This window comes from Strigops habroptila, chromosome 20 (assembly GCF_004027225.2).
Source record: "Strigops habroptila isolate Jane chromosome 20, bStrHab1.2.pri, whole genome shotgun sequence".
Classification (NCBI taxonomy): Eukaryota; Metazoa; Chordata; class Aves; order Psittaciformes; family Psittacidae; genus Strigops; species Strigops habroptila.
The window spans coordinates 2223133-2250593 of NC_044296.2; the positions used below are offsets into that span (position 1 = coordinate 2223133).

Consider the following 27461-nt stretch of genomic DNA (forward strand, 5'->3'; position numbering starts at 1 on the left):
AGGCACTCAGTAGAAAATCATTTCCTTCCTCTCTAAGCCCCCTTCATCAGGTCCCACTGGGCAGGCTCCTCCTGGACCATGGGGCTCCACAGGCAGAGCATCCCCGGATGCTGTGCAGGAGCAGACCCATGTGCCCCAGTGCTCCCACGTGAACTTCTGCACCCATCAAACACGCTCACCAGCACCCTGCCCACACGCTGCTGAAAACGGTGTCTTCAAGGGGGGAAAAAATCAAACCAGAAACCCAACGCACATGGTGAAGTGTTTCCATTCTGAAATGGCCTTGCGGCCCCAGCGCATGCTGTGGCCCCTGGCAAGCAGCACCCGTGGATGTCCGGGTGGCTTGGCACCCCAGGGAAAGACCCCAGCACAGGCAGAAAGGGAAGAGAATAGTTCTACACTTTGCCTGGGAAGCACAACAGTCTGCTTTGGGGTTTTCCCCCCACCCAAAGCAAAACTAGACACTTCTCCAGTGGGGAATCAGCACTTTTAAATTTAAAGTAAATAAATTAAACCCAGGCTGAAAATCTATGAGGATTTTTTTTTCCCCTGCTGTTAATTACAGTCTATTAATGGTGCCACCAGGGAAAAGAGGGAGGGAAGAGAGAGATGGGAGATGATGATAGAGAAGGATTTGCACCCAGGGCAGGATGGTCCCGCTCCATCAGCAGCCCAATGGCAGTGTGGGGGCCGCTGCCTGCGATGTGGCTGGGAGATGCTGGGCTCTGCCACCCCCTCCCTGGAAAGAGGCGATCGCATCCAGCCTCTGGCCTGGCTCGGTAAGCAAAATTGGGAGGGGGAGGATTCTGCCAATCTGATTAACCTAAAGCCATCACTGAAGCCTGCTAAGATGCAGGTTAATGCACTGGGATGACGTTAGGGCTGGCAGGCAGCTCCACGCACCATTAAAGGGTTTTGGGGAGCAGATGAAGAGGAGAGGAGGAGCAAATTTCCCTAGACCAGTCCCTGCTGAAGCACAGGGCAGAGGGATGGGAAATGAGAGGGGACTGCTCAGTTTTGCAGCCTTAGTATGGGGGCCTTAAACTCAACGCAGAATTTCAGTGGGTTCCCCCACTATAACCCTAAACCTGAGACACCCTCCTCCCCCCCCCTTCCCAATGGTGCTGTTTCGTTTTGGAGGCTTAAATATTAAGTAAAGGTCAAAATGTCAGAGGCTGGATCTCCCACATGACCTCATTTCTAAAAGAGCTTAGCAGCAGCTCTGCTTGCCATGGACACAAATAATACAGCAGGTTGTGGCATCAAGCGAGTGGTGATAACTCCTCAACCAGAGGAAAAGCAGGGCAATGCCACGCTGGTTTATCTGGCCAGCAGCAGCCAGGCCTCCTGTCTGAGAACACACTGACACCAACGCCTGGTTTGAGCGGTGAAGTGCTGAGGCAAACACCTCTGCTGTCACCAATTATCTCGGTGACCACAGGAAGATGAAGAGCTACAACCCAGTGCCAACTCTGCACCATATTGCTCCAAAACCCACTACCTTCATGGACCATTTAAGGTCCCTTCCAACCCAACCATGGAATAGGTTGGGTTGGAAGGGACCTTAAAGCTCATCCAGTTCCAATCCTCTGCCACCTCCTTCTCCTGCTCTGCTGCTTTCAAACCCGGCCCAATAAGCACTTTTCCAACATCTCTCCTCTCCCCAGCATGTCCTCTCCTGCAGGATTTGCAGGAGATCTCAGATGAAGCCTCCCCCAGGCCCACCTTCATCCAGGACTTTGGAAAAGAAAGCCCCACACACTGTTTGTGCTCTCTCCTCCCAAAGACAGATTTGCTTCTGGGCCTGGAGACAAGGTGGTAGAATCAAAACTCCTCTTTCCTGAGGTCGCTGCCAGCTCCGGCAGTGATGGGGTTTGGCCTTTGTGCTCAGGACCATGGCAGCACTTCACCAGGAAACTTGAGGTTTTGCCTTTTTGCTCTCCAAGACAAGATATGTACAAACAGCCAAGAAAAGGTGATTCAACATTTCCTACGGGATTTGCCAGCTCCTGCTGGAAGGATGCAAGTGCTTGGCTGCAGCGCAGTGCCCTGTGCTCCTGCCAGCCCCCAGGGAGGTCACACCATTGCCCCACATCACCCCATCCCCAAAACAGAGCCCTGGTGCAGCCCCAGCACCCACCATCCCAGCCATGGCAGAGCCACCCACCATGCACCAGGAATTCCATTAGAGGGGAAAAGGGGAGGAAAAGCACATCTACAGATTAAAAGGGGGGAGAAAAATAAGAAGTTTAAAAACCAGGAGCAGCGACAAGCCCCAGTCCATGGGCAGATTAAAACCATTGTCCAGGAAGAACCCAATCCGCAACATCTGACAATACACACAAGATTAGAAACACTCCTCTGAAAAGCAGCTAATTACTAGAAATAATTACTAGAAAGGAATCTGTTCTGGCTTATCAGTTTCCTGGTGTTTAAGCAATCCCACCCCCCCGCTGCCTGCCCCCGCTGAAGATGAATGATAAAAGACTGGCAGATTTTGAAGACCGGTGATTTAAAGCAAACGCAAAATCAGAGAATCCCAGCCTGGTTTGGGTTGGAAGGGACCTTAAAGCTCATCCAGCTCCAACCCTCACAGGGAAGAGCTTCTGCCTCAGAGCTCATCTCAATCTCCCCTCTGGCAGGTTAAAGCCATTCCCCTTGTCCCTACAGATCCTTGTCAGAAAACCCCTCCTCACCCTGTGGGACAAGCTGGTTCGTCACCATGCTGGGCAGCCAAGGATGGTCCCAGCCTTGGCTCCTCTCTCCAGCCAAGGCTGGGATGCTCAGACCTCACCAGGAGGAACAGGAACTAGCTTCAAGGTCCCTTCCAACCCAAATCATTCCATGATTCTGATATGATTCTGTCATAATCTCACACACCTTCTGTTCACCAAGTACCACTGGACATGTCCATTCTAATCTGCTCCTTCCATGTCCTCACATTCTAAAATTCACTGCTTCCACTCAACTCCCCAATTCCCATGAGCTTGCTGAGCCCAATGTCACCAGGAGGGATCTTGCTGGAAACCAGTGATGGGCAGCTGAAGGGACACATCTCCAGAACTCACCTTTCCCCCCAACTCAGCCTCTGCTTTTACATTGTTATAGCCAAAAGCTTTTTTTTTTCCCCTGCTCTCCTTTCTCTCCCCTTCCACTTACCATTTTGCCACTTGCAAACTTTTCAGAAGCAGCTTGGTAAAGAGAAAGAGAAAAGCCTACCCGTGGTCTTCCTCCTGTCCATCCTTCTCAGCACACCAGCACAGAGGCAAAGCAAGACTTAGATTTTGGAACCTGCTCCACTAATTGATGGCTTCTGCTTTAATTCATTCACATTCAAGTTTAGGAACAAAAGCAACTTTGAAACGGAAGGAGCCCCGAGACCCTCCCAGCTGCTCTTTCCCTCCTCCCTGGCTCTTGTTTGGACAGTGGAGCTCCCAGTGCTGCACCCAACCGCTGTGCACCAGCATGGGAAGACACAGTCCCAGCAGGCACTCGAGCCAGTGGGAATCACCCTCTGGAGCAGCCGAGGTCTGGCTCCATGTGCTGGGGACCCGCTGGGCTCACAGCCTTGCTGGGGAGTGCCGCAGCACTTGCCAAAGACTGGGAGCCCTGTCTTTGAGAGGATGCCAAACACGTCTTCCCTGCACACATCAAAGGGGAAACCCCTGTGTTCCTCCTCAGGCAGCTCCTTCTTGGCTGGAAACTCTCAAGGCTGCCTTGGCCTCAGGTGTGGGACAGGTTGGGATGGGTACCCCCCCACGCACACCCCCAAGAAACCACGCAGAACCGCATCAAGGCTCCCCTGTCTTATTAAGAAACATCTCTTCCACTTTGCTTACATCCTCCTGGGGCAGGAAATGAGAAGGAATAACCACCCTTGCAGAGGGACAAGGGGGAAGCTGCTGGGAAATGCTCTTCTACACTTGAGCAGGACCCCCGAAGGGCAATAAAACATTGTCCTCTCCAACAGCAAGAGGGGAGTAGAGCTGAGAGTGAGCCCGTTGCCCCAGACCTGCACCAGGAGCATGCACACAGGGCTACTCACTCCCCAGCACAACCCTGCTCCTCTCTTCCCACTTCTGACCAGCTCCACAGGAGGAAGCACCTATTGTGGTGGTGATTTTGTGTGTCAAACACAAGCCCCCCTTCGAACCCCACCCTTCAAACCACAAGCAAACAGTGCAAGCTGCAGGGCCCTGCCCCAGCACCGCTCCTTCTACACTCACCCGAAGGCTTTAACCACCATGGTGCGGGCAAAGGTGAGGAGGACTAACCCCAATTCCTGACCTAATGTCATTAGAACTCTCTAAGCCCCTCAGGATGGATATTTTCTGCTCTTAATCTCTCCTCCCACCCCTGAGCTGCAAGAGGTAACTGGGTAAACTGTCGCACGCACCCGGTCCCACACAATCACCGTCACTTGCCGGTCCCCGCATGCTCCCCATGCTGCCCAGTCGCAGCAGGGGATGGAGAAGCCAGATGGGGCTGCCAGAACCTTGCAGGACACAAGCAGAGATGCTCCAAAACCCATCGCAGCGAGGGACTGCACCTCCAGCCCTCTGCACCTCCAGCTCTCTGCGTGACCTGTACTGCTGTGGGGCTGTGAGGCTGGAAAGCAAAGCAGCCACGAGCCTCTTGTAATATCTTATTGATGAACATGTCTTTTCTCCCTCTCTCCCAATGCTTCTTCACTAGCTCCCAAGAGCAAACTCAGTCCATCCCATGCCAGCACAGCAGGCATCAATCTCCACTATTGCCCCTGGGTGCTACTGTAAAGCAGGGAAAAATAATCACGTGCATAAAATACGGTGGCTGCGATGCACATCGGGCACTCATGAGACCCTCTGCACAGCAGCTCCTTTAACCACAGCTTTGAGAACACCTTCTGGAGCAGGTTCGACGTAGGGAACAGCAACCCTGGCCAGTGCAAACACTCCCACTGCCCCATGCCATTCCGTGTTGGATTCCCCTGCTTTGACCACGCTGAGCAGCTGAGATGCACTTACCCACGAGCCCAGCTCCCAGGAATGGTGATGAAGATATGCTGTTGTGAGGTGGCAGGTCCCTGTGCTCGCCATAGTGGGGGCCTTCACCATAGCTCTGCTGAAGGAACACAGGAGAGTTACTGCCAGGCACAAGGAGATGCAGAGCTGAATGCCAAACCCCAAAGCTGTCAGAGCTCAGCCTTTCCCATAGCAGGAAGGGTCAAAGTCAAAGGCACAGAAACAGTCTTATCCTCCTGGCAAGGGAGAGCAGGCTAGTGCAGTCATGTGGCCATGGCACTGGGAGAGGATATGGCATCAAAGCCATACAGGGGGATTACCCCAAGCTGACAGCTCTCAGTTTCTGCCTTGGCCAAGCTCAGCATCCACCAGGTGAGAGCCAGGCAGCCCCAGCCCGAGCCAGGGGGGTAAAGTGGTGAAAAGAAGGCCTATAAAAATGAGAAATGACACCACAGCCCCTGCTCCAGCCCTGACCTAAGGGAAGGGAAACGTGCCATTGCAAAAACGAATCACACAAACTCATTAAAACATAAGCATCTGTCAAAATAACACCATTTCCATTCAGTTAATGTTTTTTCTCTCTTCCCCTCCTCAGTTACATGCTGTTGCAGCCTCCCCTGTGAAACCCTTCCTGTGCTCTCCATCCCCATAGAGGGCACCTTGGCTGGCGGTCGCAGTAGATGTCCCCCAAAGCAAGCCCCAGTTGCTTCCCTGGGCTCCCAAAGCTGCGCATGGTGGACAAGCTTTGCCCAAGGGGAGATCCAAATGTCCAAAATGGAGTAGGAAAAGCTGTCCCAGGGTTAGACCCAACCTAAACGTACACTGAGAAGCCCTGGTAAAGCCCCTGTTTATTTTGGTTGGAGCTCTGTGTTTGTACTTCATCCTTACCCTTCCTTGGTCAAATGTGGAGCTGTTTTGATCTCCCGTTCCCCAGGAACCTGATCCTGGTCTTTCATCCAAACCTACCGAAAAACAGGAAGAACAAAGGTTACTCTTGCTTTATCAGCAAAGCCTCAAAGGTGTTCTCACAAAATTAACTCTTCCTTCTACAAACAAAACAATATTTTCATTAATAAACCACTTCCACTTGGTGTGACCGATCCTTCCCTCTCCCTCCTCACCTTCCCACTCCGGCTGGGAGTTTATTCCACAAACTTCAAAGCAAATCCCACCACAAAGCAAATCCCACCCCAGCCTGGAAATGCTTCAAAACACAGGACAGCGGGAAGAGGAGAACCAAGTATTTTAACTCACTTCATCGCAGACAGCACCCATAACCCTCTTCTCCCTGGAGACCAATGGTGAAGAGGACAATGAGTTAAAAACTCATTGCGCCCACCCCAATGCTCCAGTGGGACCTGAGTTTTGTCCTTGGTGCTGCCAGGTCACGGACCAAACTCTGTTCTTCATTGCACCCAGGCAGATTAAAGAGCACCCAGAGCTGAAAGCCTCGGATGGGAATTGCTGGGGGTACAATGTTACCTCTGGCTCAGCCACGCTCGTTCAAGGGCATTTGTTATTTAAGCCCCCGTGGTCCCCCAGAGGAAGGTGCATTGTCAACATGGGGCGCACCAGAGCATGGCTGCTGTCCGTTTCATTTTTAGCCCTCCCAAGCATATCCTGGGCAAAGGGGACCCAACCCAAAATGACAAGAGACCAAAGAGGAGGGTTTTGCAATGTGCCTGCACACAGACTGTGTAGGAAATCATCTCCTTCCATCATCTGCCAGGTCCACCCAGACTGCGCCTCCTGGGCTACCAGCACACGAGGCACCCAGGGGACATGGGGAACACACACCAGGATGAGAAACAACCCAGTGAGTGGCAGCAGCAGAGCTCTGGCAGCTCAAGCTGGGACCACAACTGCATGGAAGGAACCTTTCCTGAAGACAAACCCTGACAACTCGGCAGCAGGATTTCAGATCGTGCTGGTCTGTCCCCTCCACCCCGGTGGGTGACCAGGGACCAGTGAGTGGCAGTTGGCATCTCCCTGTTCATATAAATGGGGGTAAAGCCGGGGATTTGAGAGGGAGCCAGGCAGGGGCATCATTCCACCATGTGGCCGGGCTTTGCAGATGCTGCACAGATATGGAGAGCTCAGCCAGGGACAAATCTCACATCTGCAGGATGTGAGCAGCATGGATAGCACCAGCCAGAGCCATGGCCCTGCTTCACCCCACCAAACCCCCGACCCTGCTGGGGGGGGACACAGCCACATCTGCCATAGGGTGGCACGAGAAACCTTTTGCAGAGGCTCCAGGCAGCATCCAGCATCCCCCAGTATCCCCCGGGGACCCCTTGGCACCGGCTCTTCCAACACAGCAAAGCACCAACAGCCGAGGTGCCCACAGGGCATAGAGGAGATTCTCCTTTAGAAGCAGAGACCTGCTGGCAGCAGGGGTGACAGCAGAGGGACAGGATGGTGGCAGGACAGGAGCAAGGACATGGAGGGGGCAGGGTTGCAGGGCACACACCAATTCCATTTTAGCAAAGCTGATTATTATGGCAAACACGCCGTGTATTTGTCTCCTCCGCTCCCCTCACTGTTCATTTAACCAGAAACTTCTTTCAAATTACATCCTTCTATTTCGGTGCCTTTGTGTTAATCATTTCCCCAGAGAATTGGTGTTTAATTGCTGTCTAATTTACATAATTATGCATATTAATCTCTACACCTAATGAATATTCATAATTCTCATTTAGATTTTGTTTTCTAATCAAAAATTTCCAATGTGATTACTGTGCAGAGCAGGGATAAGCCTCTAATAATACCTTGGATACTAGGGAGAATTACTGCCAATTCTCCCACCTCCTACTTCCTAGAATAAACTTTTGCTTTGCTAATGTGTTTTTCTAAAGCAATTCATCTGCATATCCTGCAAACACTAACGGAGAGCAGGAGGCAGAAACACTCCTGCTCCTCACTTTGCTTTCATGGGGATTTTTAAAGCTCCCAATGGTCAGCAGCTGCAGCCTCAGACGTCCTTGGCGAACTTGCCTCTTCGCACTGGAAGGACGAGGGCCATGGAACCGACCAGGCTTGGCTGTAGTCAGTGTCCCCACAAAGTGCTTCAGGAGCCCCAGAGCTGGGGTGGAAGCCAAGACATGGGGATCTCAATCCGTGTGCCCACCCCTGCACCATGAGGATGGGCATTCCCAGGCCCTGGATCACCTTGCCCTCCTGCAGAACCCCCTGGTCCTGCCTCTAACCCACCCAATGGCAAAGGAGCATCCCCAGGTCAGGATGTGCTTGGAGAGGATGCCAAGTGGGGCAGGATGCGGGTGGGCTCTGCAGGGAGTTTGGGTGCAAAGTTCCTGAATGGAAAAAGAAATCACTGAGCAGGACTCCCCTAGGAAGGTGGTACAGGAGACAAAAGCTGAGACCAAGAGGCTCACATGTGTCCTATTCATGGAGAAACCCTCAGCATGAGCTGCTTCCAATGCTGCAGTGCCACCAGTGCACGCCAAAGAGGGGTCAAAATCGCACTGGGTGCTCCGATGGCACACACACAACGGAGCAGCGTGTGCAAGCCCCCGGCACCCCTTCTTCCCCCTCACTGCTCTTGGGGAGATGCGGAGCTCGGGACAAGTCTTTTTTCCCCTTGAGGTGCTTGGTGCTGGCGCTCACACGGCTGCCAAGGAGAGGTCACCACTCTCCCACCCAAGAGGCAAAGGAAGCAGCCCCATGGCTCAGCCACCTCCGAACATGCCTGTGCCAGGGCAGGGCTGTGCTGCAGTCCAACTCCTGCTGGACAAAAAGGTCTCACACCTTCCCCAAGCTGCAGCCACCGATATGGAAGGTGCCGGCAAAACCAGCCCATTTTCAGCCTGCAGGTGTTTTAAGAATCCAGGGATTTCTGTGATGAAACCAGGAAAAAACAGACTGCCTGCGTTTGACTTCTGGCAGCTGTCCTCCATTCAATGTCAATCTGCTCTTCCCTCCCTTGGTATCCAAGTAAGGATCTAAAATTTGGCAGCAAATGCCTTCTGCCAAAATCCTGGCTCTGGCTAAAGGAAAAGCTTCTGGAAAAGCTCCCCCACCCCCGCAGTCGGTAGGGGTTTGCTCTGCTCACACCACAAAACCACCAAAGATAGTGCCAGCACCAAATGTGGTCACACCTTCCCCAGCCCGTGGTGCTCACCAGAGATGCCCTTGACCCGGCCTGACACCAAGCAGCCATGGAGGAAGAGGAAGGGGAGGAGATGGTGAAGCCTGGGGTGAGAAGGACATTGCTCAGGCAGCCCCATGCCAGCATCCCCAGGGCTCTCTCCGAGTGCTCACCTAAGGGTACTCAAGCATCCCACCTGGACCCTTCTATCCCAGCAGCTCGGGAGGCAAGGCCAGGTTCCCAGAGGACACTTGGAAGCACCTTGGGGCACTTGGTGATGTGTGTCCTGTCCAAGGGTATTGCTGACGTGCTGCTGCGCTCCCCTGGGTGAGACAGAAATCCTGCAGGCATTTCCCTCACCCCCAACTCCGCCTGACCCCTGGGCACAGATTTCCTACATTAAAGCACACACAGTCCCAGGCCAGCAGATCGAGGGAGGGGATTCTCCCTCCTCTGCTGCACTCTGGGGAGACCCCCCCTGCAGTCCTGATCCAGCTCTGGGGCAACAGCACAAGAGGGACGTGGGGCTGTTGGAGTGAGTCCAGAGGAGGCCACGGAGCTGCTGCGAGGGCTGGAGCAGCTCTGCTCTGGAGCCAGGCTGAGAGAGCTGGGCTGGGGCAGCCTGGAGAAGAGAAGGCTCCTGAAGGGGACACCTTAGAGCAGCTCCAGTGCCTAAAGGGGCTCCAGGAAACCTGGACAAGGGCCTGTAGGGACAGGACAAGGGGAATGGCTTTAACCTGCCAGAGGGGAGATTGAGATGAGCTCTGAGGCAGAAGCTCTTCCCTGTGAGGGTGCTGAGGCGCTGGCACAGACTTTTCCCAGAGAAGCTGTGGCTGCCCCATCCCTGGCAGTGTTCAAGGCCAGGTTGGACACAGGGGCTTGGAGCAACCTGCTCTAGTGGAAGGTGTCCCTGCCCGTGGCAGGGGGTTGGAACTGGATGAGCTTTAAGGTCCCTTCCAACCAAAACCAGTCTGGGATTCTATGATTCTATGAATCCAAATCACCAACCGAGACTGCGTCAGAACTTACGTGGCATGGAGCTGAATTCCATTCGCACAAGTGAGCTTAATTCTGGCGTATCTCAGCATTTGAGTGCTTGGCTTTGCAACACGTACAAGGGTTGTGCACCGCAGGGTGCGTGCAGTGGGAGACACCCATGTGTGCACCCAACTGTCAGGATGCAGCTTTATTTTAAATAAAGCCATTTCCCACCTAACCAAGTTAAAGCTCTTTCCAATTCTAAAAAGACAAAAATAGGAACTACCTTCTCCCTCCATTAATACAGTTATTAAAAAGCATGCATATTAATTGTGCATTTTAATAACTGTGGTCATGAATATTCATAACACATTTCTTGCTCATGTTCTAATTAAAACATACTAATGGAGTAAGATGTAGCTGTCAGACAGTAATATTTTTTCCCCCTCACGATTTTTGTGCCGCAGCTAAAAAGAGCTGAGAGACAAGAACCATCCTAAGCTCTCAGCATGGATAAAAAGAATTTGTCCCCATTTAGTCTCAGCAAAAAAGCCTTTCACCCGTTATCAAGCCACAGTAAAAGGCTACGCACACATGAGCACCAGGAGCCGTTCCCCATCCAGGAGGAATAAAACCACTTGAAACACACAATTCTGAAGCCAGAAAAGGCATTAAGGAGGAGCGTGGAGGGGTTTCTGCCCCATCCCCACATTCCAGCAGCCACTTAAGAGTCCCTGCTGCTCAGTTTGTGGCTTCCAGCCCCCACCTACAGGGTCCCCAGAGCCAAAAATGCCACACCAAGAGATGTTGCTCTGCTTTCCATGCCTGGGAAAGCAGAGCTGATCCTCGAGCCAAACCCCCAAGGTGTTCTATAGCCCTGAACCCCCTGATTCAAGCCCAGCCCCGGGATGTGGCTGCTGGGGGAGCCTGGCTTTGGTGCCAGCCCCTGCTCTGCCCACCCAGCGATGGCCAAGGAGGACTCCCGGCACTTGGCCTTTGCGTTCAGGCCAAGGTCTTTCAAAACAAGCTCAATCTCTAATGTTTCTTTTGCGAGCAAAGCTCCAGGGGTGGACAGATATCCCTCCTGACCTGCAGGACGTGCAGGGACACAGAGCAGGACATTTTGCTCCTGAGACCTCTTGGACCCTGTGCAGCAAGATTAGAGTTTTTGCTATTAAATCCTGCCCTGCAGGCTCAAATGACTCGAAGGTACCTTGTTTTCAATGTCAGGAGGAGAATGCAGTGAGGGGACCCTCACAGCAGCCCTGAAGATCACAGTGGGGGAAACTGTTGGGAACTTGAGCTGTGGCTGAGCATCTCCCTCCCCCCGGCCTCCACAATCTGCCAGCACCAAAGCACAATCCCTAATCTGATTCCCATCAAAACGACTAGGCTGGGCTTTTTTTTTTTAAAGTCTATTAAAAATATTTAGGCCAAGCCCCTTTGGTGGCTGGACAAGGTTTGGGAGCAGCTGCAGCTACCCTGAAGATGGCATCTTCTGTCTTCAAGGGTCCACCCAGCAGAAGGAGCCTGCAGTGAGGCTTTGAAAGCCAAGGAGGCAAATTCAGCTCTGCAGGTGCAGCAGTGGCCATGTCTGGAAGCAGGTCGGGGACCCGGTGGCAGCTGGGAATAAAAACTCTGTGGCTAGCAGCCCACTGTGCTTAGGAGAGCAGCCCTGAGGAGAAGGACTTGGGGGTGTTGGGTGACAAGAAGCTCCCCATGACCCGGCTCCAGAGTGCGCTTGAGGCCTGAACCCCCCTGTGTGCTCTGCACCCCCAGAGCGTGAGCAGCAGGTCGAGGGAGGGGATTCTCTCCCTCTGCTGCGCTCTGGGGAGACCCCCCCTGCAGTCCTGATCCACCTCTGGGGCAACAGCACAAGAGGGACGTGGAGCTGCTGGAGCGAGGCCAGAGGAGGCCACGGAGCTGCTGCGAGGGCTGGAGCAGCTCTGCTCTGGAGCCAGGCTGAGAGAGCTGGGCTGGGGCAGCCTGGAGAAGAGAAGGCTCCTGAAGGGGAGACCTTAGAGCAGCTCCAGTGCCTAAAGGGGCTCCAGGAAACCTGGAGAGGGGCTTTGGACAAGGGCCTGTAGGGACAGGACAAGGGGAATGGCTTTAACCTGCCAGAGGGGAGATTGAGATGAGCTCTGAGGCAGAAGCTCTTCCCTGTGAGGGTGCTGAGGTGCTGGCACAGGGTGCCCAGAGAAGCTGTGGCTGCCCCATCCCTGGCAGTGTTCAAGGCCAGGTTGGACACAGGGGCTTGGAGCAACCTGCTCCAGAGGAAGATGTCCCTGCCCGTGGCAGGGGGTTGGAACTGGATGAGCTTTAAGGTCCCTTCCAACACAAACTAGTCTGTGATTCTATGATGATTCTGTTATGAATACATTTAACCTCTGCTAGCCCGCAGGTTGCTCTAGGAGCAGCACAGGAAACTTGCTGCCCACCTGCGTCCACTGGTGCCACTGTAGTTTGATTTGAAGCAGAGGTGACAGAAGGCTGCCTGATAAACACTTCCAAATTAAGCGGCTTTGTGTCCTAATCGCTCTGGCGATCAGCCTCACAGCAAAATCTCTGCTAAAAGGGATTTGAAATCAATAAAATTAGTCGCCTGGTAATTAGCTTTAGTCCCAGTCAAACTAGCAAAGTTGTTTTTCCTGAGAGTTGGCTCCCCAGACCTGCCGACTCCAGCATGGAAAACCCCACCAACCCATTTCAGCATGCAGGCATCCCCCGGGCAAGGCTTTTGGGTGCAGGCAGAGCCCCTGCAAGGGGAAAAGCGGGCACTGGGAGCAGCTCTGCCTGTTTATTTACCAGCCCCAAAGAGGAAAAAACAGCGGGGAATGGCAGGCAGCCGGCAGCTGTTTACAGGACGTGGACCGTGGATGGGCCCATACAATTTGTTCGCTTCCTTTTCCCGGTGCATGACAAAACAATTTAAAAACAGGAATAATAATAATTAAAAAAAAAAGGCAAACAAAATGCCCCCAAAGCCACCAAACACCTGGAGGGCAGCAAATGGATGCTGGGAATGCCACCCTAGAGGCCCCTGCTCATGGTACAGATCAGGAGTCCTCACCTCAAGTAGGGCAGCTCTGTTTCATCCCTTCCACTGCTTCCAAATGTGAGGTTGGACCAAAGCTGGCTGAGCAGCTTTGCTGCTGCCTGGGGAGAAAGAAAGTGCTTGGGTGGATCTCATTTGAGAGTGGGAGCTTCCGTGCTGGTAGCTGCAGCCTGGCCGGTCGTTCCTGTGGAAGTGATGGAGCATGGCCAGCTTGACTGAAGACAGCCACCATCATAGAATCCCAGACTGGTTTGGGTTGGAAGGGACCTTAAAACTCATCCAGTTCCAACCCCCTGCCATGGGCAGAGACACCTTCCACTAGAGCAGGTTGCTCCAAGCCCCATCCAGCCTGGCCTTGAACACTGGCACGGATAGGGCAGCCACAGCTGGAGTTGTTCAAGGCCAGGCTGATGGACTGAATTGAGCTTTTGGGATGGCCTCTGAATTCAGCTTTGGGGAATTTTTGTGGAAGGTGTTTTGATGTTCTTCTTGCTGCCCTGACTATTGTTTTGGTCTTCACAACGCCTTGCTTCCCCACTAAAGGAGGGAAAGAGGCAGTCCAAGAGATCTGCTCTCTTTGTCCCGGAATTTTCAGTTAACTCTCCAGGTAGCACAGGCATCAACTGACTGATGCCAGGCTGTCTGCAACCACCCTCTGGAAAATCATAGAATCATGGAAGGGACCTTAAAGCTCATCCAGTTCCAACCCCCTGCCACAGGCAGGGACAAGTTCCACTAGAGCAGGTTGCTCCAAGCCCTGTCCAACCCGGCCTTGAACACTGCCAGGGATGGGGCAAACTATGCCAGGGCCTCAGAACCCTCACAGGGAAGAACTTCCTCCTAAGATCTCATCTCTCTGTCAGGTTAAAGCCATTCCCCCTTGTTCTGTCCCCACAGGCCCTTGTAAACTTGCCAAGATGTGCTCCCCCAAGCCCCCAATTTGAGGGGCACAGTAGTGATCCCTGAGGATTAGCACTGCTGGGTAACTAGTATGTGGACAGCGAATTGCCAACCCCAACTGGATGGACTCAAAGCCATCATGTCATGGCCCAGGAATGGGATGGAGCCATGCTGCCCAAGAAGCTCACAGCTTCCCAGGACCCAGCTCAGTCCTGGTCCCTGCCCCTGAGTGCTGCTGCTTCCCAACCCATCCAGGAGGGGCAAGGCGGCACAAGTGGATGCTCTGGACCATGACAGCCAGGAGCAGGGCAGCGATGACATCCTGCAGATCAGGCACCCGCAGAAGGGACACATACAACTCACCAACACATTAAACAAACAGGTCATCTCGGAGCCCACTTAACAAAGATCCCTATAAGATGTGGAGAGGAGCATTTGACAAGGGCCTGTAGGGACAGGACAAGGGGAATGGCTTTAACCTGCCAGAGGGGAGATTGAGATGAGCTCTGAGGCAGAAGCTCTTCCCTGTGAGGGTGCTGAGGCGCTGGCACAGGGTGCCCAGAGAAGCTGTGGCTGCCCCATCCCTGGCAGTGTTCAAGGCCAGGTTGGACACAGGGGCTTGGAGCAACCTGCTCTAGTGGAAGGTGTCCCTGCCCGTGGCAGGGGGTTGGAGCTGGATGAGCTTTAAGGTCCCTTCCAACCCAAAACCATTCCATGATTTATGGGGCAGACTCTGCCCATTTGTCTTTGTGATGGTGAACTTACTGAAGAATTCAAAGCCAAAACATGCACATTTGTCCTCCATGGCTCCCTGTCCCCAGGGAAGCTTCCCCCTCCCCAAATGCACACTCAGGGATAATTTTTTGACTTTGAAAAAGCTGATGCTACCATTCTGGTGAACATTAATTTTTTTGCTCAGCGTCTGCTCTGGCATCTCCTGCGCCATATGCTGATTCAGCAGTTTCTGCACAGTCCACACCCAGAGCTGGGTTTTAAGAAAATCCCACTGGGTTTGGGGCTGGGGAAAGATGGGAGCAGTACCAGGCACAGAGTGGGGAAAAATGATCCATTCCCCACTGGCTTTGGACAAGGGATGAGTATAGAGAGGAATTAAATCTACAGCCAACAACAAAGAAAAAGCCAGAAAGAGGGGGAAAAGAGCCAAAGAAATAACTTCAGTTACCCCTGGTCTTTTAGGTGGTGGTCTGGGAGATTATGCACATGCTGTTTCAAAACGAAGCAGCATTCAAAGCTTCTGCTGTGGGTCAGGACACTGCTTCTCCCCAGTGTCACAGCCCATGGGTGTATGATAAGTGCTCTCCAAGGATGGAGCAGGCTCCAAGGCAGCCCCTGGGCTGGTTTGGGGGTGCAAAGGAAAGAAGCCCGCTCCCTCCGTTGGAAAGTCATGGAAAGCAGAGATGATCCTACCTCCATGGTAATCCAGAAAGATGCCACAGGGAGAAAAAAAAGCAAAACCAAACCTGTGACGACAACTAGAGGGAAGAAAATAAACTTTAAAGCTCAAAACACTTCCCCCAGCTGTAAAAACAAAGGCCCGGCAATGACCAAACAAGCACAAAGGACCAGCATGAAAAGGGAACAGAGAATAACACAGGGCTCAACTAGTTGATGCTTTCCTAAGGTCAGCAGCCTGCGGGACAAACTGATTGTGTCCCTTGTCCACAGCCTCTCTGGGATGAACCTACTCGTGTCACTCGTCCCCAGCCTCCATCCAAGCCCAACAGCCCATCTATGATTGGCAAGAAGCAGGATGTCAAGGAGGGTCTAAGGGACAAAAGCGCAAGGAAACAGACCAAGAATAACATTTGAGTCAGACGATAGCAGGTGTTGTGGCTTCTTCCTTGCTAGCACCTCAGATCGACATGGATTTTTGGGAAGATGCTCTGCTATGCTCCTTGTAGATGGAAACTGAGCCCCAGTTTCCATTTACATAGAAACTGGGTCGCAGTGACATGGCAAAGCAGGGCTATAGGGACCGCAGACGGTGGGAGAAGCACAAGGGGCTGCCCTGAGCCATGGAGATGAGCCACCCATAGCTCCTGGTACCACCTTGTGATAAAACCAACCCTGAAGAAGAGGAAGGAGGCAGCTCAGACCCAACCCCGCCTTCCAGGAGGGTGCCATGAAGCACTTCAGCCCTCCCCAAAGAGCTTTTTGACAGGGTGAGGAACAGACCCATGCATGGAAAGCAGGCTCTGACTCAGGGCTGCTAAATCTCAGTGCAGAGAAACACAGTGCTGGCCACCCGTCACCTCCTCTGCAGCCCTTCAACCCAGGCTCACTGACCACTCCAAACATGCTGCTCCTCACCATTTCCAGGCAAGAAGCTGAACATATTTAATTCTATTAACTAAATATTAAAACCCGTGGAGCTACAAAGTTACATCCTTGACTTGAGCACCTGAGTCCTGCCACTCAGATGCCCCTGGCTTGAAGCTCTATAGGAACTGCAGTGACAGGACAAGGGGAATGGCTTTAACCTGCCAGAGGGGAGATTGAGATGAGCTTTGAGGCAGAAGCTCTTCCCTGTGAGGGTGCTGAGGCGCTGGCACAGGGTGCCCAGAGAAGCTGTGGCTGCCCCATCCCTGGCAGTGTTCAAGGCCAGGTTGGACACAGGGGCTTGGAGCAACCTGCTCTAGTGGAAGGTGTCCCTGCCCGTGGCAGGGGGTTGGAGCTGGATGAGCTTTAAGGTCCCTTCCAACCCAAACCAGGCTGGGATTCTATGATCTTGCTCTGCCAGCAGAGCTGGAGGGTGCTGGGCAGCTCAGCACCTTGCAGGACTGCAGCCCTGCGTTTTGGGTTAGAATAAGCACTCCTGGATGTGCTTTTGCTTCAGCCTGCCTTTCCCCTTTGGGACCTAATTTTTCTCCTTGCTCTAAGGCAGTTTGCAGGGTGAGTGCTGGCACGTTAGCAGTAGAGTCATTAACCACTATCCCTCTCCTTGGTAGTAGAAGCCTTACAAATAAACTAGCAAGGGCACTGTGCTTGGGTCCACGTGTGTTTGGCTGTTTCCTCACATAATCTCCACAATATTTGGAAACAGTCTTTAATGTGTCTAATTTTTAACTGCCTCTGGCCTCCTCACTTGCGGGCTGGGGCACGGAGCAATGGGGCTGAGTTGGGGTGGCTCACATCTGCATGCCTGGCACTGCTCCCTCAACACGGCCCAAGGGAAGCTGCCAAGGAAAACCTTTTTGTTTGATATGAAATGTCTCTCTTGCATCCTTTTGGGTAGGTTTTGGGGGGTTTTTTTGGTTTGTTTTTTGTTTTTCGTCACGTATAAGTAAACAAGTTTTTGTCCCCTATTTTTTTGCTTGGCAATGGAAACCAAGTGGGAAAAGATCCTAGAATCCCAGCCTGGTTAGAGTTGGAAGGGACCTTAAAGCTCATCCAGCTCCAACCCCCTGCCATGGGCAGGGACACCTTCCACTAGAGCAGGTTGCTCCAAGCCCCTGTGTCCAACCTGGCCTTGAACACTGCCAGGGATGGGGCAGCCACAGCTTCTCTGGGCACCCTGTGCCAGCGCCTCAGCACCCTCACAGGGAAGAGCTTCTGCCTCAGAGCTCATCTCAGTCTCCCCTCTGGCAGGTTAAAGCCATTCCCCTTGTTCTGTCACAGATGTCCTGGACCACACCGGACGCAGCCGCAGGGATAGCTCATGTGTTTGCTGAGACGATGATTCAGCCACAGGAAGGATCATCTGAGAAGAATTGTTCTACACAATGAGGAAAACTTTCCCAGACAAACTGTTCCCGCCAGCACCTGACCACTCTCTGTTCCAGCTCCTGCTTGCAAACAACTCTAAGCCTATGGTCATCAGAACAAAGGTTCATCTTTATGGTTTCTCCTTTCCCCAGTGGCTCCCGGCTGCCACCCCATCCCCAACAGCATGCTGGGGGGCAACACAGAAGCTACCAACACCCGTCTCTTACTGATACCCCTCGCCAGGCCCAGTCACACTGCTGTAACTGCAGGATTGCAAAATTCAGTAGCCCCAAATCTACAAGCCAGACTTACTAAGGCATCCCTGAAGTAAAACCAAGTGCCAGTCGTATACAAGGTGCAGAGTTTTGGGGATAACTGCATGTGGAACCAAGGAGTTCTCTCTCCCAGGTACCAACTCTTAATGAATTTGGTTGGCATGTCACAGTATGGTGAGAAATGTACCTTAAGTTCAATGTCTTAAGACAATGTTTAGGACAGATGTGACCTATTTAGAGCTCTGCCAAATATTTCTGTAATTGAATATACCATCGATTATTTAAACTGCATTAAAAAGAGCTGCATTCGATGGACTTGCTACTAAGAAGCACCATTTCCAAGAACCATGACTCCTTTTTTTCCTTTTTAAACATAAGCACTTCAAGATGTTTCCTTGTCCCTCCCCTGCAAAACCTTTGCACAACCAAACTCCATACCCCAAATTGCCCTTGAACCCCTAAAGTATAAAGGCTTATGGTGTAGACAGCACAGAGCCCATCAGGCAAGGTCTCCATTAGCCCCTTGACCTCAGTAGAAATCAATGATGCTTTGCATTATGGGTTTAGGCTATCAGTCAACCTCTGAGACCCTGTTTCTAATCACATATAGGCCAAAGGACACCGAAAAATTGCTCCAGTTGCCCTGGTTCCTTTTGTCTGTCCAACCAGACCACAACACCCATCTCCAAGCAGCCCAAACACTGGTGAAGAGATTAAGGGACCGAACTGGTGGTGGTGGGCTGTTTTTTTAAACATCAAGATCTGTCATCTGGTCTGGTTCAGTATGTAGACAAGTATCTCAAGGGAGAGGAAAAGAATGGAGGGTGGCCCAGCTTCTGCTAACAGCAGTGTGGATGCATCCCATGTTAAATCACTCATGGAGGTAGGGTACGACACATCCAGCTCAACCTGGGATGCATCGGCCTCAGGAGATATCTACTCCTGGGCTCCTCCTGCACCAGGGACCTCAACTTGCTTGGACAACGAGGACATTGCTGAAGGAGTAGAGGGGAAGCCCATCCCTGTCCCTTTGTCAACAGGCTGGGCACACCGAGCCCTTCTTCCATAACCCCCACAGCAGGTCCCATGCTGAGACCTTCACAACAGCTCTCCCTCTCCCCAGGATTAACGTGCCAATACCATGGACGAGGTGCCAGTAGATGGCACTCAACGTGTAGCACGGCTCCTCTGTCTTCTAGGACTAACCAACACTTTTTTCCTGCGTGTTGTGTTTCAAACCATTTCCCAGGTGCAACTTTAGCATCCCTCAGCAGTGACCGGTGGGAGCTGGTCCTCCTTGTCCTGAGCTCTCATCCTGAACAAAAAAACCCCAAGAAAAACCCACTGCACAATTCCTAGGAAGCCCCACGAGGATCTCATGAAAGCAGGTTTTATTCTTCTTACAACACTAAGGAGCAACATTCCCACCTAATTTACATGTTTCACATTGCCCTGGGCATGCACTGACCCATCATTTGGGCTGCAGATGGGTGATGGAGTGCTGCTGGGAAGGGTGGGAGCTGGTTTTCTCCCCCTGCTCTGGCATGGTAAACCCATGCAAGCATCCAGCCTGGCTTCATGCACCACATCCAAGCCCTTTAAATGCTCTTCACATCAGTGCTGTGTGCTATTCAGAGGAACAAGCTGGATACAAAAAGAGACCTATAAGATTATCTTGTCTGTGTCTCCACTACACGATGTTTCGATTTCTAGTGCCTTTGTCTAGACAAGCACTAACATTTCTTATCAGGAATACCAACATAACTGACTAGTAAAATTGACCATTAATAAGTTTTTCATGTTTCTCATAACTACAAGAAGCTCAAGGGAATTTTTTCCCTCCATGAACTGCATCAAGGAGGTGGGGGGCAATCCAAAAGCCACTGCTAGTCTCAGTGCTGCCAGGACCAAAGCCATCACCAAATAACTGGACAGCCTCCAGGGCACGAGCTCTGCAGGCAGCTCCTGCCCCCGTTCCTGGGGAGATCCTGAGCCACCCTGGCCATGGACCAAGCTCCCCCTTGGTTACTCGCTGCACCAGGCTCATGAGGTGGTTCAGAGCATTGAGCACTTGCTGCTCTGGAAGGGAAGGGTCCTTTTCACCCATCATTTATCTTGAGCAAGTTCTGGGGCCCACTGGACTTTCCAGGGGCTGCTGAACGTGTAAGACAGCAGGAAACCCAATGAAAATCAGTTCCTCATTTGGAGCACAATGTGCCCCAAAAGCCCCCAAAAGCCGGGGCAGGGCAGGACAGATGTGAAGAGGAAGGTCCTGGCCGGCAGCAAGCAACCGCCAGCTCAGCTGTTTGCACAAGCACAGCTCCACACCTCTCGCCTTTCAGGCGACACCAGAGACCCGTTTGCCTCTGCCACCGTGGTAGAAGGAGCTGGTCCGAGCCTGGAGGTGACAACCACCTCTGTGCAAGCTGGCTCAGCTGCTCCCTTGGGCCCCCTCAGCCCCAGACAGAACCAAGAGGAGAACAAGCTGGTTTTAAACCTCCCTGGTGCGATTGATCCATCGCACTCGAGGGTTTGGCTGGCCAGCTCCTGCACACACTGCTGTGATTGAGACAAGGAGCACACATCTACCCCGGGTGACCTCAGTTTCACTCCCTCATAAGAAGCCCATTCTGCGCTTGCATGGCTTTGTCTATTCCCCCTTATCTCAACAGCATCCCAAAGCCTCAGTTGCTCCCTGGCATCCCGTAGGAACCCTATCCACTACAAAGCACACAGCATACTGCCTCAGTTAAACAAAAGCCCACGTTTATTTAAAACTAAGAGGTGTAGGTTTCACAACCAGAGCAAGAGTCCCCATAGCCCCCCTCATCTCAAAGCAGGCACCATTTGTATTTGATTCAGATAAAACTGGTTTCTCTTAAGTTAAAACTAGATATGCACAAATTAAAGTAAGACCATCTCTGGAGAGCTGGGCATCAGTTTGATGCGTTTCTAAAGCCAGTTGAAATGAAAACCATCCCCCCAGCCCCTTGTAGGGGAAGGAACTCCCCCCCCAGCTACAGCAGTCATCCACAGCAGCTCGCAGCACAGGGACCGTGGGTCACCACCCCACTCAAGAAATCCTTGGCAGGCAACTAACTTCATTGCATGCTGAAGCCGACCTCCAACACCGTACCCTTCTCCTCCTGCTGTGCCACTCGCCACAGCTTGCTTTAATAGGTTTTAAGGGATTTACGGATACGTTTATGGGGGAAAGCAGGGAAGCAGCAGAAAAGGATAAGCTATTCTTGTAGAGCCACGTAACTTGCCCCCAAAACAGGACTGTATGTCCTCAAGCAGCATTAACGCTCTCTGCTCCTGCCCAAAAGCGCAACTGAAAAGCAGGTGCTCAGAGCACGGGGAAGAGAGGAGAAGGATCCCTGAACACTTCCAGCCTGACACGCCAGCACACCTGCCTCCAAACCCCTCAGGAGCAGAATTCCCAACTGATCCGCTAAAAATGATTCCTTCACACTCCATCTGCCAAAAAGCCCCAGTGTCGCCAGATGTCTGGCAGGAACAACCTACCCCAAACCAGCTTGTTCTGGGATGCCATGTCCGCCGAGGAGCCCAGTGGTGCGAGCCCCAGCCGCGCTCCCGCCTGCCCGGAACGCCGGGGAGGAGCCCGGCAGCTCCTGGTTCCTCCGTCCCTGCCCACTCCTGCCTGCCTTTGTCTGGGGGACTAGAAAGAAGTTCACTCTAAGGACAGGCAAAGGCAGTTAAAAGAAAGTTAACGAGGTTTATGGAGTGGATTAACTTGACCAGGGGATTTTATGAAGCAGCATCTCTTCCAGACCAGGATCTCACACAGGGAGCCCGGGACAGCCTGAGAGCACCCCAGGCAATGGGAAGCATGGAGGGGGGCGGGTGTGTGTGTGGAGGGGAAAGAGAGGAGCTCACCTAAGCGCCACACATGTCCACAGATGCTACTCCTTAACACAAGCCCCTTTAAAGGCCAGGGTCAGGGCTTAGCTGCACCTCTCCTGCAAGCAGGGCTCCCAAGCAAGGCTGCAGCAGGGGCTTCTGGAGCAGTTGTTTGCCCTCTAACAAAAGGCATCTCCACCCAATCCTGCACAGCTCCGCGGTGGTGATACAGGGTATTTCTTTGGCACAGCCCTGGTTGCTGTTTATTGTCTTGCTTTCCTTTATCTGCAGATCTCAAAGCATTTTACAAATGTTAAATCTCAAAGGCTCTCTAGGGAACAGAACTGTTTCTAGCTATTGTACATATGGAGAGACTTGCCCAAAAACTAGGGCAGAGTTGGAAATGCAGCAGCAGAGACCAGAGCTGAGACAGCCTCTCTTGGCACAACATAAAGCAACACAGATTATCCCTTAAATACCTGTGTGGACAAACATATCTCCAGCTATTTAACCCACATGTTGTCGAGTCACCTCCTGGAACATGCACTTGTGCTCACCAGGACTGGGAGCCTCACACACAGGAGCACACTGAAAGCCTTTGCAACTGGCAATGCAAACCACAGGGTCCCACTGATCTTTCAGTTTTCTTCTTTGAGTAAAAAGCATCAGTCGTACAGTTTCAACTTTTTAGAAAATCATTTAAAGAAAAAGGAACAAAAAGCCACAATGCTTTTAAAAATACAAAGCAAGCTGGGGAAGAAGTGCTGTTCTCTATTCCTGAGCTGACCCAGAAGGGCTGGATGAGGTAGTGTGTTGCAGAAGATGCCCATGTCCTGCTGTCAGAGGTCCTAAGCTGCAGTGGTTTCACAGTGGGGAATGTTAAGTTGCAGCTCCCCATACCTTTCTTTTCCATGCACCTTAATTGAAAGGAACCTGAGGAGCAGCAGGAAGGGGGAATTCAGTGCCATCCAGGGTTGGCTTCTCCCACCACTCCAGGGAAATGCTGTGGTGAGCTGGATGGTCCAGGAATCATCCCAGCAATTTATTCAGGAATCACTGCCTGCAGATCCAGCTAGGGAAGAAAACTGAAATAACTGAGTCTGGGATGGGAAGGAGCCAGCCCAAGGGAGCTAGGAGAATAGAAACCCCATAGGAACAGGAATGAGCAGCAGTGTGGGTCAGGCTAGCAGCCGGCACTAGCATCCTTCGGGATGCCACAACAACTGGAACTGCTTCACTGGGCTGTAAAGTCTTTGGGACCAGCTCTTAACAAGAACTGTGTTACGTGCCTGGCCCAAAGGATTTTCAATTTGGACTGCAACAAGCTGTAAGCTTATGGCTCCAGACATCAGTTCCCTGAGATGCCTCAATTCTCAGGCTCTTCTCAGAGCATCACCTCTTCCCCAAGCCCGGCATCTCATCCAACACTTCCCCAGTTTCTGACCCACACCTAGTGCTCTGCACCACAAGAAACCTGTAACAGCAAAACCGGCTATGAAGAGTATGTAAAAACCCCACGGGATAGAATTCAGGACTCGCTTTCGACCCTGAGCTGCTCACATCCGAGTGGCATTTCCAGCACGGCAGAGCTCCATTTGGATCAATTTCACGCTTCCCTGCGGAGCTGGGCAGTTCCTGGAAAGTCAATGCAGGGAGAGCAACACCTCTGTCCCCCTGAAAAGGGAGAGAATCACAAACAGGCCAGGCAACTGCCAGCCCCTTCCACTGCTTCCAGGAAGGGTCCAGAACCAGAGAGTCTGTGAGGAGGCTTTAACCAAGCAGGTGAGGATGAGCAGGGGATCTGCAGGCACCTCAGCTGGAAACAGCAGCTTAAAAATAAACAAGCCCTAAGTTTTGAGTTCTGAGCTAATAGAAACTGAGAGGGCTTCTGCAGGATCTCTGCTGACCACAAGGCAGCAAAGACTTCTTCCTCTTCAGCTGTTTCACCCCCTGGTTGGTTGTGCAGGTCGTGTCTGCGGCCAGTCCAACCTCAGAGGCTGCTCGTTACATCACAGCCGAGAAGCAGCTAATAAAGGAAACGCAACTGGGACGAGCAGCACCAAGGCTTCACCTCAGAGCATCCCACATCTCACTTGGCCAGAAGGAGGATTCAACCAAACCAAACCTAAAGTCTTGTGCCCCAATTTCAAGCAAGAAGATCCAAAGTGGACCGGAGCTGTTTGGACAAGAAGGAGCTGCGGGTGGCAGTCATCAGGGCCCTGTGTGTTGCTCCCAAAGGAAGCTCAATGTGCAGGTCCTTCCCAAAGATTCAAGCCATATGAGTTCACCAAACCACCCACCCTGCCCCTTCCCTCCATTTACTAGTCACTGATTTCCAAGGAAGGGCTTAACTAAAACAGATGACCGCTAGGTCTTGCAGTCTCAACAGTGAATCAACTACAGGCAGATGGACAAAGAGAAGGAGGACAAGAACCAGGAGAGCTGCCGGATTTAGGGTGAACACCGCACCAGGTGAGCGGCCACATGCGCTGCGACAAGAGCTCAGGACCAGCTTCTTCCGTGCCCATCACTGCTGTGTCCGCGGGGCTGGACATGCTGCTTCCGCCAGCACGGAAATGGTTTTCACCCCATGCAGCCCGGGGTTAGGTGAGGCCTTTGCACTGCCCCAATTCACACCTTCAGTGGGCAGTGACAAAAAAGGCTGAATCGTTGAAAGGTACCATCCTGTGCTGGTGGCCTTGACCAGACCAACCCTGCACTTGGGCTGTGCAGCATCCTACGGCACAACATAGCTCCTGAAAGCACACAGGCACTTGCCCTCCTGTCAACAGCATTGCTGGAGCCTCCTGCCTTGGTCCTCACCTCCAAGGCCAGCTGCAGGCCCAGTAAGAGCCACTTGTGTCATTCAAAGACCCTGGATTTTCCTGGGAGAGCTTCTAGAGTTAAAGCAACACCGGTAGTGGGATTGTCAGCAGCACAAATGCACAATCAAGAGGGGAAGATGTGGGGGGAAAGCATCCAACTGGCAAATATAATACTTGGAAGGAAAAGCAGATTTAAAAAAAAAAAAACCAACAAAACAAAACAAAAAAAACGAGGGGGTGGTAAAAAAAAATCTCAGGAAGTCATCCAGTCATTCCTGCTCTTTGCTGAAACAATAGACTCGGGATGCTCGCAAAGTTATAAATAATCCTGCTGGCTACACAACACAAATACAAGACAGGAGCAGGGTAACCATCAGCTTGATGGAAAGTGACTCACTACCTTTGTGCAGCATACCCAAAGAAGGGCAAAGGCTCTGTGGGGCTGGGGCTCCACCAGCTACTACCTCCATCCTGGAAGGGGAGAAGGCAGCTAGGTGCTTTGGGAAGCCAAACCTGAGACACAAGCACCCTGTGCTGTGCTTTCACTGCGTTCAAACCAAAGTGGACTGCACAGCCTGACACTGGGGGAGCGACAGCAAGGAAGCACTCAAACTGGGGGAAAATAATGGGAAGCCACTAATTCCACAACGACATCCTTCTCTTCTTTTTAAAAAGGAAGTTGCCATTGCAAGGTGATTTGGCTGAGCTGTTTTCCAGCTCCTCAGAAACCTCAGAGCCAGCACAAAAGCCAAGGCACCTTGAGATGCTGCTGAAACTGCCCCAGGGAAGGTCTCTGCCCCAAATGCAGCACTGGGGGACATACACAGGCACTTTGGCCTGGCAGCTCTCATGGGGAAGGGATGACCCATCTTTCTGGGCACCCAAGACAACCTCATGGTTGCTCTTGAGGAGTGGCTGAGCACAGCATGAGCGTGAAGTATAGCAGCTCCATGCACCAGGACTGGGGTCTGCACACATGGCCACAGCAGCAAGCCCTTGTGTCAAGAGTAACTGAGAAAGGGAAAGATCTTCCCAACTGGAGAACTGGATAATTTAGAAGTGACATAAATTCTCCTTTTTTATATATATATATATTAAAAAAAAAAGAGCTTCCTGACTTGTTATTCCATTACTGAAACCTGGAAATGTAATCACATCAGTTCAGCTGCATTAACACAAGACAAAACCCTAACAAAAACTGGCTTAAAGATTGAACTGATCTTCAAGGAGCTAACAGAAAGGAGAACAAAAGTCAGAAACCTGCAGCAAGCAGCCACCCCTGCGAGCACCGCGGCTGGCACCCCAGAGATCACAGAATCATACAATCAACCAGGTTGGGAAAGACCTTCAAGACCATCAAGTCCAACTGTTCCCCAGCACTGCCAAGGCCACCGCTAACCCATCTCACTGACGGCCTTGTCTACATGGTTTGCAAACATGTAAACATTTCACTGTGAACATTGTAAGCATTGCGAACGTTTCCAGGGACGGTGATTCCTCCTCAAGACAGATCCACAGTGAAATAATCAGGATATGAAAGATTTTTAAGAGGTTTTTTTTGCCAGGTAGGTGAGGGTAAAAGGTGCCCAAGAGCCGAGTGAGCACATCCAGCGTAATGCTGAGCTTGTCACAGAGCTTAACTCACAGAATCATAGAATCACGGACTGGTTTGGGTTGGAAGGGACCTTAAAGCTCATCCGGTTCCAACCCCCTGCCACGGGTAGGGACACCTTCCACTAGAGCAGGTTGCTCCAAGCCCCTGTGTCCAACCTGGCCTTGAGCACTGCCAGGGATGGGGCAGCCACAGCTTCTCTGGGCACCCTGTGCCAGCGCCTCAGCACCCTCACAGGGAAGAACTTCTTCCTAATATCTAATGTAAATCTCCCCTCTTCCAGTTTAAAGCTGTTCCTCCTTCTCCTATCCCTACATGCCCTGGTAAAAAGTCCCTCTTCAGATTTCTTGTCAGCCCCTTTAGGCACCAGAAGCTGTTTTAAGGTCTTCCGGAGCCTTCTCTTCTCCAGACTGAACCACCCCAACTCTCTCAATCCGCTGCCATTGCAGAGGTGTGCTCCAGTGCTTTGCGGCCTCCTCTGGACTCATTCCAACAGCTCCACATTCTCCCTAGAGCTGGATGAAGTACTGCACGTGGGGTCTCACGAGAGCAGAGCAGAGGGGACCTGCTGGTCACGCTCCTTTTGATGCAGCCCAGGATACGGTTGGCTTTCTGGGCTGCAAGCACACACTGCCGGCTCATGTTAAGTTTCTCATCAGCCAACACTCCCAAGTCCTTCTCAGTTTAAACATATCTCAGACAAGGAAAAACCCCAACCTCCAGCCAAGTTGTCAAGTCCAGCAGCAATAGAAGACTGTGGGGGTGCGCTGCCATGGACCCAGCCACTTCAAGGCTCCTAAACCAGCTCCTCCTCCAGCAGTCCAAGCAGCAGCAAGATACCACCACTCCTGCTCCACAGCCCCCAGGGAACTGCTTCTTCCCTGTGCTGCTGGAGAAGCAACAGCCACAGAGAAACCAAGAATGGCCCTGTCAGGGAGGGGGCTTGGAGCTGCCACCACTGCAACAAACTACAAATAAAAAGCCCAAAAGCTTCAGCCTGTGGCAAAGCCCTGCATGCCAGAAGATGAGCTGATGCACACAGGCACAAACCCCACTCTGACAGGCTGGAGAATCACAGAATCATGGAATGGTTTGGGTTGGAAGGGACCTTCCAA

At 52.1% G+C, this 27461-nt stretch overlaps 1 protein-coding gene across 27 annotated transcripts in view; it reads right to left on the reverse strand.

The window, feature by feature from the left end:
• TCF3 (transcription factor 3) overlaps positions 1-27461 on the reverse strand; it is an 82387-nt gene that overhangs the window by 31279 nt on the left and 23647 nt on the right. For 21 of the 27 annotated variants that reach the window (XR_003994749.1, XR_003994748.1, XR_004390007.1 and 18 more), the window contains 2 exons: positions 5892-5965; positions 5007-5103 (listed from right to left, as the gene is read on the reverse strand). Coding sequence is in view for 23 of the 27 variants with exons in the window: in XM_030509420.1 (XP_030365280.1) it covers positions 5007-5103; positions 5892-5965 (171 nt within the window). In the remaining 4 variants the exon portion in view is untranslated. The remainder of the gene's footprint in view (positions 1-5006; positions 5104-5891; positions 5966-27461) is intronic. The other 6 variants (XM_032920361.1, XM_030509438.1, XM_030509423.1 and 3 more) reach the window with 1 other exon arrangement.